We start from the raw sequence: 11,267 nt of genomic DNA on the forward strand, positions 1-11,267 counted from the left end.
GAAAGATTTACCGTCCATCTACTATATATATATATACAAACTCCGCGTGCGGAGTTTGGTATGATTAATATGGTAATTGGGGTCACAGAACACGATTACATCATTTTTAAGCGGAGTTTATTAAGCCAAAATTGGCCAATTGCGAGATCTACTAAGAACAGTCATTTTTTCTTCCTTGTTCATTACTTCACTCAAGAGGGATGACAAGTAGAAGGTCATGAAAAAAGTCCGGACCGAGATACGACTTCTGCAGGTCGAGAAAAACAGCTCCAAAAACCAAAAATTGTATGACAAAAAGGCTTGCGAAACGAGAATCGGCAAATCAACATTTGTGGTTGTTGGGTTATGCTAATGGCTTCTCATTCTAAAGGCGTTGGTTCGATTCCCGGTAGACGCTCAGCAAACATAGTCTACTTTTTGCATTATTTTTGGGTCTAAGTAACTTATTATTTTTTTTGGAAATATCAAAAGTTTTCGGAAAAATTTTATCGGTTCTGTATGGTAAAACGAATTCCCGTTGCGGAGATGCTGCCTATCTATCGGCTGATTTCGGACAGATAACAAAACATGTAAAAAAAATATAAAAAGGCCTGTTATTTCTGTTTTTTTTTTTTTCTTTCCTTCATCTTTTTATCAGTTTTATCAATCTCCAATGTCTTCTAACGCTGCTAACAACATGCCAACTCTTGCATACATCGCTGAAAGAACTATGACGGCTGAATGTACATTGAAGTAAGTTTATTTTTTAAGTGGGAGGGAAAATAACTAAAGGCAACTGGTAAAAGTTACTTGAAGGAGAACGGTGCCTTTTTTTCATCGCGCAAGTGCAAGGAAGGCTCCGAAATGCGCTTGAACCAGTCCAGCAGGGATGGATTCTTTTGGCGATGCGGCTCAACCACCTGTGCGTGCGGTCGTAGCCGTATTTCTTACCTGGATGGATCCTTCTTTCAAGGTCGCAAGTCAATTATCCATCAAACACTGTTAGTAGTGTATCTCTTTCTGCTGCAAGTTCCAAACGGAACAATATCTACCATGACTGGACTTAACCTGCCAACTGTCCGCAGCATTGTCAAAGATATCTATCAAGTAATGGAGGCAGATCTTCGAATGGAAGATGTTCAAGTTGGTACATGATGCTTTGTTGATATCAGAGTATGTAATTAATTAGTCATACTTAGGTAGGGTTGGCAGTGATGGACAGCCAATTGTTGTTGAAATAGATGAGAGCAAATTTGGTAAAAGAAAGTACAATAAGGGAAAGAGGGTAGACGGTGTTTGGGTTGTTGGAGGTGTAGAGCGCACGCCCGAACGTAAGGTGTTCTTACTGACGGTACCTAACCGCAACCAAAATACCTTAAAGCTCATAATCGATACTTTTGCTAAGGATGGTAACATTTGAAATATGTATATACTTGATGATCAGTGCACCTAACCCTTGTTTACAGGCTCACTTGTCATGGTAGACTGCTGGAAAGGCCATAAGGGGATTGACAGCGATCCAAGCCGAAATTTAGTTGTTCAAACGGTCAATCACTCCAAAACATTTCGCGATCCAAAGACAGGTGCCTGCACTAACACAATAGAAGGTACATACTTCTGTAGATCATAGAATTCTTAAACAATGCTAACAACCTGCTATTAGGTACTTGGAATGGTATCAAACGAGGAGTGACCAGCCGTCATCGCACAGCATCGATGATGCCATGGAAATTAGTGGAATTCATCTAGCGAAGAAAACATGCTGGCAATCACTGGAAGGCAATGCGTGTTTGCTTTTCGCAAGTGTCGTTCACCAGAGCAGGCATTGCCGACCAAGGTCCATTGGTATCGTTGCTCACAACCGTCTTTGAAGATGCCACTGGTGATCAGGGCGATGAAGAGCCATTTATTTTTATCTCAGATGACGATTCCGATAGCGAATCTGATGAAAATGATACCTCAGCACCTAGTACGCCCGTAAAAAAACTCCGAAGTGCTTAAAATAAATAAAAAAATTTTTCATTGATAACTATAAAAATCAGGGCCTATAGCGCCTGTTTTCTTTCCTAATTATTTCCCGCATATTACCATTTTTGGAAATTAATGTTACATCATCTAAAATAGACGACCCAGGCTTTCGAATGATGTATAGCATACGTCTGTACGCTCAATTTTAGCGCCGCTATAGGCTTCCAAAGAGATGGACGGTAAATCTTTCATTTAGCCAACGTGTTACAGAACGTAACAAAATAGTCGTGTTTGGGAAAAAAAAATGGCCTGGTAAAAAAAAAGACTAAGTTAAAAAAAAAAAGACTTCGTAAAAAAAAAGACTTCGTAAAAAAAAAAAAAGACTAAGTTAAAAAAAAAGACGAAGTGAATGAAGTGTTTTTAAGTATTTAAAATATGAAAAAGAAGAATTAACGAGACCAAACAATAGTTCTAAAGTCGAATACTTTTATTAAAGAAAGATTCCAAGGCTATTTATATTAGTTGAGCAAGACCTGAGATTAAATGACAAGAGATAGTTACGACCGATATGATTTGACATGTATAAGAAAAATTTTATAAACTGATGTAAATAATCAACTGTTGAGATGAAAGTGAAACTTGGCTGTTCAGGGCAGTTGGTAATTATCAGGATCTATTCTTATTCAAACTCATTTGTAAAGATTTAGCTTAGAATGATAAGACTGTTATCTTATTGACATGTCAAAACATGACAGTGAAAAAAAAAAGAGTCTAGCAATAGAAGGTTCATTGTTCAAATGAAAACAATCATCTAACAACAAGTACACTTCATAGAAATGCAAACTACTTTTACATTATAAAAAAAGAATACGTGTATATTCTAAAAGAATAAAAAATAAAGAAGCTCTGCTAACATTTTGTTACAAGGCAGTTATAATTAACAAATACATACAAAACACTTTTGTTTATCAAGTAAATAGATTGCTTTATTATTTTTTATGACAAATAATATAAAAGGATATATGTTTTTTAAGCTTATACTAGTTCATTACTTACTTTATGTTTGTACATGGGTGTAATTTGCCATTAGCCATTTGCCATTAGCCATTAGCCATTAGCCATTAGAGATGTGAGCAATGGCAACTTTCTTTACCAAAAATAACTTTTCAGTAACAAGCAACAATAAAGTCTGTTATTCTTATAGTTTTATCGTATTGGAAAGAACAACTTTGCTCATGAGGTTCATGTTCGTCATCCGAATGTGTCCCATTAGGAATTCCTAATGTAAGAAAAAAAAAGAAACCAACATTAGACTTGGTTGCTGTTATTTTTTTTTATAAACCTACATTTGACCAGAACTTGAGCTTTCTTTTTTATCTTTTGTACCTTGAGCATCTAGTGTATTCCATGAAACAAAGCCAGGGAAAAAAAAAAAGTTACTTTAAGCACCGACTTTGTTTTTTGAAATTTAACATTTTTTTTTATCAGGCACGTTTTCTCTTTCTACCTATTTTTTTGCTATTTCCAAATTTAAAAACTATAAACAACATGAACAACTTCAACGCTACCAAAATTGTTTGCACCTGTTCTGAATGCATCAAACACCCCAATGGATATAGAATGCTTGCAAAGAGAACTGTAAGAGGCCATGTACTTATCGACAGAGTTAGAAACAGAGGTTTTTTTTTTATTTTCCAACAGAAATACAACCGTGCTAATGTTAAAAAAAAAACAGAATCAAGAAGAGCAAATGAAACTAATGACCACGAGGAGGAAACCATTGAATACTCTTCAGCAATTCCTGAACCAGAAAGTGAAGGTATATTATTAGTCAACAAAGCATTTTATATAAGAAAGTTTTTATTTATTGAATTCTATTTTGCAATCTGGTAGATGGAATGAGCATTGACGAAGAGGAAAGAATGAGTGATGAACAGCAGCTTCGTCACCTTTTGCTGTTGTTCATTGTGCTTTTTCAAGCAAAGCACCTCTCGGTGAAAGCCGGTGAAGACTTGTTGGCCTTTCTTTCCTTCTTTGTTCGTGCTCTTGGCCATGGCATGGAGATTCCTACAAAGATCTCCACTGCTCGTAACATGGTCAATTATTCCTCTGCCAGTAGTGCTGTCTCCCGTTTCCTTGTCTGCTCTCTTTGTAGAAGTGTTTACGACACAGGAAGTTTGCATACCCGGCAATGCCCTTTTATTAGGTTTGCGAACAATCCTCACAGACAAGAGCACCCATGCGGCAATTCACTTTTTATTGGTAGCAGCCTCAAGCCTGTCCTCGAGTTTCCGTACAACTCAATTGTCGAAACGTTGAAAAAGTTCTTTGTTCGTCCAACATTCGAAACAGAAATCGAAGAATGGAGACATCGACATGTGGAAGAAGGCGTGTTTTACGATATTTACGATGGTAGAGTGTGGAACAGTCTTGTTGATTCGGCTGGAGAACCATTCGTAAATAGAAGTCGATCATTAATGGTTTCATTGAACGTTGATTGGTTTCAACCTAGTGATGGTATGCACTACTCTTGTGGTGGTGTATATCTCACAATCAACAACCTTCCAAGGAGTTCCAGGATGAAGGTTTCCAACATCATCCTGGTTGGTATGATTCCTGGGCCTGGCGAGCCCACGGATGACCAGCTCCAGAACTTCATGCGACCAATGATTGCAGAGCTGAATACCTTGTACGGAGGTATAATGATGCCAACGTACCAGAACAGAAACGGTGAAATGGTACGTGTTGCTTTGATGTCCGTTAACTGTGATATACCAGCAGCTCGCAAAGTAGCTGGGTTCATGGGTCAATCCGCGCACAAAGCCTGCTGTTAAGGATACATAAGATTATAGTCACTTTATTTTAGTAAAAGGAATCTCATATGATCCTAAATAATATGTTGACATAACTTTGGAATCATTTATAACATTATTCCCAGCACAGATCAATAAAAGACTTTGATTAGATTTTTATATTAGGCTTTATTCATATTAACTTCACACAGTCAAATGTATGGCGTGGTTGTAATATAGTTTATTGATAATATGAGCATGTTGAATAAGGAATGACAATTATTTACCGGATCATCATTAAGTCACGCAAACATTTATCCTAACTGAGATATTATTATTAGCCATAATATCCAATCACGGAACTAGAGGATTTTATATTCATCCGTACCGTCTCCTAAATAGTCCTACATCCAGAGTTATCTGAAACCATCCCAATAGCATAATTGACAATACAAGCTAGGAACAGGCTAAACTAATAATTAGAAATAGTAATCATCTATTCTGTCGAATTGATCATAAATCTGTCCTAATTCTTTATCCGTATCATGTCTATAAATACTCTCACTTTTTACATGTAGAATTAATCATATTCAATCTTAGTTATCTTAACTTAATAAAGAGATACCAAGTTCTAACAGTATTTCTTTATCTTTGTTGTTATACTACTTTTACCTAAAACCCCCTATCCTAAGCACCTGCAACAAATGTTCGACTGTGTTTTCGCGAATCAGTACTGGTGCAAATTCAACGAAGCCAGATTTTTCAGACTTTGACGATGAGCATTGGATTCTGCGAAACAATACCCAGCAGCGCCAAGAAGCATATGCTTGGCTAAATGCCACTCACATTACGCAACAACGAACCCTGCAGACGAACACAGGAAGTAAATGGAGTGAACTTCACCGACTAGAGTATTTTGATGTCGTGAGATTGACAACCGTTGATCCCATGCACAATTTATTTCTAGGTACGCCAAAACGAATGGTTGAAGTTTGGGTAGATCACGGGCTGCTTACCACATCTGATTTCAAAGCCATGGCTGATGAATCAGCTTCTATTATCATTCCTTCACAGTACTCTAAAATCCCAAAAAGTATGTAACGAGCGTAAAAGAACTTATTCTATAATAAATCTGAACACTAATTTTTTGTTATAAAAAAAAAAAAAAAAAAAAACGAAAAAGGCAAGATTGAAAGTACCTTTGGTAATATGAAAGCTGATGAATGGAGAACGTGGTGTGTTGTGCTTTCGCCTTTTCTGCTGAAGCAAAGATTAGTTGGTGAGCATTTTGCCAATTGGATGCGCTACGTGGAAGCAGTAAGATTGGTAACTGGTCCTGTAGTTACAACAGAAGAGATACATGCTGCACATTCCTTATTCAAGACCTTTGGCAAGACTTGTGCTCGACTATATGGAAAAGAATCAATAACACCAAATATGCATATGCACATGCATTTGAAAGAATGCTTTTTGGACTTTGGTCCATCCTATGCATTTTGGCTCTATGGCTTTGAACGCTTGAATGGCGATATTAAAAAAATAAATATCAATTACAAGACAGGCTTCGAAACCACTTATGCCACTATGCTTACCCAAACCATTCATACGTAAGATATCATCCATTCATTACCAACGCTCATTAACACCAACAATCAAAGCATGCTCCTACTCATCAACTTCATAAGGGAAATAGGCGAGGTTACGAATGACGAGAGTGGTTTAACGCCATTTGATTACTCTCAATTCATAGACGGACCGAGTCTATTTAACTTGACAATCACTGGTAGTGAGCCTCTGCCACCACAGGCCCTTCATTCAAAAATCAACATCAAACAACAAAACTTATGCATCGAACATTATGAACTTTTACAAAATTACTATATGAATACTTATGAAATACCTATGCCTAATACGATCACTACTACTATACAATCATTTAAAAAAATTAACTTGCTTGGACAACGTTACCAACAATCCGACAATCATTCATCATCATCATCATATATTCAAGCCATTATGAACAACCAACTACGAATTGGCCAAATATCATTTTTTTTCTCACATTCATTCAACAATTCCATTCACTATTTTGCATTCGTCAATTGGTACAGCCATGCGACTCAACATTTTCCCACCTTCGATGGTACTGGCATCCAAGTGTGGAAGAATCAATTTGATCCAGTTTCAAGCAACAATATACTTCCAATCTACAGAATTTTCAATCCTGTTGCTGTATGCCCTTATGTTGATAATCACCGTTCTTACCTCCTGAGTTCGACACAGACGGAATTTTTTATGTAACCACATATACCCATGCCATTAATACCACTATTTAATATTTTATTATAATAATTTAGCTAAAGAACCCATGCAATAGTATTTTTCTTTTTTTTTTTCTTTAAAAAATTTTTATTCGGATTTGTGAAGGGACAACAAAAATGAGAAACAAAAAAAAAAAGAAAAAAGAATGCCTACTGCATTGGATTGGCAGCAGCAAAGGAAGAAGAAGAAGCAGAAACAGAGGTTGGAAAACCAAGACCAGGAGAAGAAAAAGCCCAGGAAGGAAAATCAGTATCATCGAGCTTGTCAGGGAACTCCACCTCAACATTTTCTATTATTCTTCTAATAGTTGGTGGAGCCCCCTTTTTCTTCATGGATTCCTTGTATTTTTTTTGCAACTCTTCGTGGAATTGCACCACCTGTAGATTGATTAAGGTATATTAGAAAATGAAATTTGTTACCAACATTTTACTTACTTCGTTGCTCCTAAATGATGGCCTTTTGACCACGAACGTACGACCGTTCGCGTCCTCTGGCCCATCTTCTTCATCTGACGTCCAGTCAACAGTCAGAATTTTGCCAGCGAACGGGAAACGGGCGTCGAACGCTGAAGGGTTAGCCATGTAAATAGATCTCCTGTTAGAGAGTTTCTATCATAAGGTGTTAATGTAAGCATTTTCTATATTTTATAATATAATCTTCTAAATATTAAATACTCACCGTATTTACACGGCTACGACAGGTTGTTTTTGTTGAAACAACTGTCTTCCCCTTGGCCTTGCTCATCAAATACGAATACTTGCTCCTGATAATGGTGTGTATTTGCGAAGTGGTGAGCAAATCAAAACGACGATGCTTCCTGACTTGCTCAGATAACAGGGCCTTGACCTTTCTGTTGTTCTTGTGGGCGAAGGTCACGTCCAAGTCAAATTCGCTTCTGCGACCAACAACGTAATCACGGTAGTATTCTGCTAAATAGCTCTACATCACAAAGAAAGGTATAAAATATAGGTATTAAATTACAATTACTAATTTGATAAATCTGTTCTAGACTTACACTACATTCTTTTTTGGCCTGGTCGACCTCAGCTTCTGAAGCTCGCTGCTGCTGTTGCTGTTGCTGTTGCTGTTGCTGTTGCTGCAGCAATTGTGTCAATTGCTGTATCTGAGCAGCCATTATATCTGGTGCGAAACCAGAGGCTGCTCGGATGGCTTCAGCACCAGCAGAGCTCTCCAAACGAGGAGTTGTGAAGCTACTGAATCCTGCAACAGGAACAGAAGCAGAAGCAGAAGCAGGAGCAGGAGCAGGAGCAAGAGCAGAAGCGGGAACAGGAGCAGAAGCAGAAGTGGGAGCGGGAGCAGGAACAACAGAAGCAGGAACAACAGTGAATGATGACCCAGCAATGCTCATAGAAATTCTTGCCCTTTTGGGAGCATTGCTGGGGACACTGATAGGGGTGGCGACGCGACGAGACATTTTTTAAAATAAACTTTAAGGAAGAAAAAACAAGAGTACAAAATAAATTGAAGATGTATACAAAAGCAAGGTAGTACTTTATTTGTTTTACAAAAAAAGAAAAAAAAAGAAAAGCAAATAAAGGAAAAGAAAAAAGCCTTTGCAGTTAAAGATATTACATTTGAATAATAATAATAAAAAAGATTTTAAACTGTTTATGAATAACCTCTCTGAGTGTTTCAATGGTCAAACCATCTTAAAGAAAACTTGTTTTTAATCGATAGTAGGTAATTGTAACACTGGTAAAATGAGGCTATAAAAAAAGTACTTTTTTTTTCTTTTTTTTTCTTTTTTTTTTGAAAAAAAAAAACATTCTTTCTAAAAGGTAAGTTCTTAATACTATATATATTCTATTTCTGTTCTAATGGTACTTTTACTTTAGTAAAATCGTATTGCCCGCTTTTTTTGTGGTTTAAATGGTCTTTATAAAGTCTCTTTTCAAGGACTACCTTTGCTTCTTCTTTTACTTGTTGGTATAAGCTTGGATGGCATGTTTTTTTTCTTTTTTTTTTGTCTTCCTGGTTCATCTAAAGCAAGGTAATATTACTTTTACTAAATATCCTTCATAACTAATAGTTATTATAGATGCATGCTGCTGCTTCTTTTTTTTACTTGTTGCTTTAAACTTAGCTAGTTTCTTGTCCTGGGCTATATAAAGCAAGGTACTATTACTTCTACTACGTAACATATATAGCTAACAATTATCATAGATACATGCTGCTTCCTTTTTTATTTGTTGGTATAAGCTTAGCTAGTCTTCTGGCCTATCTAAAGAAAGGTACTATTACTTCTATTACGTATACTCAATAGCTAATAATTGTTATAGATACGTGCTACTTTGCTTTGGCCTTTTACTATTTCTTTCTCGCCTTTGCTTTGGTTCTTGAGTACTGATGTCTTTTCTTCTTTTGCTTTGAGTGCCCAATTCCTTGAATCCTTGTGTCTTTGCATCCTTGAGCTTGGCTTTTTTTTTTCTCGTGAGAACCTTTTGAGTTCCACGAGATTAATTGATGTATTTTTAGATTAGATGCTGCTATTTTGATGACATTAGGTAAGTCAAGTAAACTTTTAAAACGCTACGAGCAAAGAAATACTATATATTGTTATTATTATTTTATTTAAATAAAAAAAAAGCTATTTTTATAAACCAAATCCCAGTTTTTTTTGTATATATGAAGCAATATTTATTGCAATATGAATGGTTAATAAAGAAGTATATAAGCTATATGAGTGGTCTATAAAGAAGTATATAAAGCAATATGAGTGGTCAATAAAACCTGTACGTAAAGCAATATGAGTGATTTAGAAAAGAGCAAAAAGACAAATAAAGCATTGATTTGAAAAGTATCATTGGCTGCCGAGCACCATTAGATATTAAATGGATAATAAACAGGAGCCATAACATAACTGATGGAAGTTGCGTCTTGCGAGATCAGTTAACGAATAAATGTACCAGCAGTCTCCTGTCTCTGCCACAAATCTTGTAACTTCTCTTAACCAAAAGATTAACGACGGTTTAAACGATTTGTGGCAGAGACAGGAGGCAGTGCGATCAACAATCAGTTACCCGATGTCACACGATTCTAAGCTCTTTCGCAAGATTGATAATATATCTGTTAACAAATTTGCACGATTATTTCCAGTGTCGTCACTACAAATAATGTAGGAGCTTTGACGTAGAATTTTAACAGACCTAACAATCATAGATTCGTAGATTTTATAATTTTTTATGAGAAACCATTATATCTTGCTGTATTGCACCTTTTTTAATTTTGAAAAAAGATTTAGGTGCGAAAAAATAAAGAAATTGAACAGTATTTCTGTTTTTTTTGTAGGGTAAGTATTCATAAAGTTACTCATGTTTTAAAAAAGTGTCTTTTTTTTTCAAATGATCTTTTTTTGAAAATCCTGTTCCTCTCTATCGTTGAAAGACCGATATCTTCTTTTTTTTATTTTTGAGGGCAAAAAGCGGAAATCAAAAGTACTTTCGGATTATTTTGCTCAGAAGAATACATATTAGGAAGGTAGTCTGTGGTTTTTAGCTTAGGTCATTACAAACGTGTTACAGAACGTAACAAAACAGTCGTGTTTGGGAAAAAAAAGACTTGATAAAAAAAAAAGACAAAGTAAAAAAAAGTTAAGTAAAAAAAAGACAAAGTAAAAAAAAAAAGACTAAGATAAAAAAAAAGAAAAGAGTCTAGCAATAGAAAGCTCATTATTCAATTGAAAACAATAATTTAACAACAAATATTCTTTATAGAAATGCAAATGTCTTTACATTATAAAATAATAATAAAATAAAGAAGCTCTGCTAACATTTTGTTACTGTTGTATAATGGTTTAAGTAGTAAAAGAAAAGGTAAAAACAAAGATCAAGAAACAGTTTGGATACTTTTTGAGACTGATCTTTATTTCAGTTTAAGTTAAAGTAAAAATTATTCTAATTGAAGGCAGGTATTTATATCTTATTGAGTGAGTGGCCTGATATCTTCTATTGTTATCGTTCTTCTAATATTCAGGTACTTTAGCAAGTGTTATCTATAATTATGATTATGAAAACTTTTCATTTGTTCTTTTGTATGTCTGTCATAGATTATCTTTTATTCTGGGAATTCCTCACTGAATTGAATAACGTTATTTTACGCGTTATTTCAATTATGTGAAAGATTAGCAATATTCCTGACATTGGATTGGATTTGGTTATTTTAGTTGATACGTCTTCTTATCGAAGA

The 11,267-nt window shown here is 35.5% G+C and overlaps 5 protein-coding genes across 5 annotated transcripts; 3 read left to right on the forward strand and 2 right to left on the reverse strand.

Annotated features, from left to right (window-relative positions):
• Positions 1 to 652: 652 nt before the first annotated feature.
• On the forward strand, positions 653 to 1,399 carry RO3G_16898 (uncharacterized protein; the record flags this gene model as incomplete). Its single annotated transcript, XM_067671482.1, has 3 exons — positions 653 to 732; positions 918 to 1,126; positions 1,179 to 1,399. 3 exons carry the CDS (start codon positions 653 to 655, stop codon positions 1,397 to 1,399), a joined length of 510 nt encoding a protein of 169 aa, XP_067527583.1.
• A 2,168-nt stretch (positions 1,400 to 3,567) lies between these two features.
• Positions 3,568 to 4,781, forward strand: RO3G_16899 (uncharacterized protein; the record flags this gene model as incomplete). The annotated part of the gene is made up of 3 exons (XM_067671483.1): positions 3,568 to 3,585; positions 3,649 to 3,766; positions 3,841 to 4,781. 3 exons carry the CDS (start codon positions 3,568 to 3,570, stop codon positions 4,779 to 4,781), a joined length of 1,077 nt encoding a protein of 358 aa, XP_067527584.1.
• A 993-nt stretch (positions 4,782 to 5,774) lies between these two features.
• Positions 5,775 to 6,350, forward strand: RO3G_16900 (uncharacterized protein; the record flags this gene model as incomplete). Its single annotated transcript, XM_067671484.1, has 2 exons — positions 5,775 to 5,832; positions 6,016 to 6,350. 2 exons carry the CDS (start codon positions 5,775 to 5,777, stop codon positions 6,348 to 6,350), a joined length of 393 nt encoding a protein of 130 aa, XP_067527585.1.
• A 457-nt stretch (positions 6,351 to 6,807) lies between these two features.
• RO3G_16901 (uncharacterized protein) lies at positions 6,808 to 8,496 on the reverse strand (the record flags this gene model as incomplete). The annotated part of the gene is made up of 6 exons (XM_067671485.1): positions 6,808 to 6,823; positions 7,005 to 7,067; positions 7,215 to 7,438; positions 7,496 to 7,669; positions 7,740 to 8,000; positions 8,077 to 8,496. 6 exons carry the CDS (start codon positions 8,494 to 8,496, stop codon positions 6,808 to 6,810), a joined length of 1,158 nt encoding a protein of 385 aa, XP_067527586.1.
• Positions 8,497 to 8,868: 372 nt separating this feature from the next.
• Positions 8,869 to 9,486, reverse strand: RO3G_16902 (uncharacterized protein; the record flags this gene model as incomplete). The annotated part of the gene is made up of 5 exons (XM_067671486.1): positions 8,869 to 8,874; positions 8,913 to 9,015; positions 9,089 to 9,104; positions 9,208 to 9,229; positions 9,391 to 9,486. The coding sequence occupies 5 exons, from the start codon at positions 9,484 to 9,486 to the stop codon at positions 8,869 to 8,871; spliced, it is 243 nt and encodes an 80-aa protein (XP_067527587.1).
• Positions 9,487 to 11,267: the final 1,781 nt, after the last annotated feature.

This window comes from Rhizopus delemar, genomic scaffold (assembly GCF_000149305.1).
Source record: "Rhizopus delemar RA 99-880 supercont3.23 genomic scaffold, whole genome shotgun sequence".
NCBI lineage: Eukaryota > Fungi > Mucoromycota > Mucoromycetes > Mucorales > Rhizopodaceae > Rhizopus > Rhizopus delemar.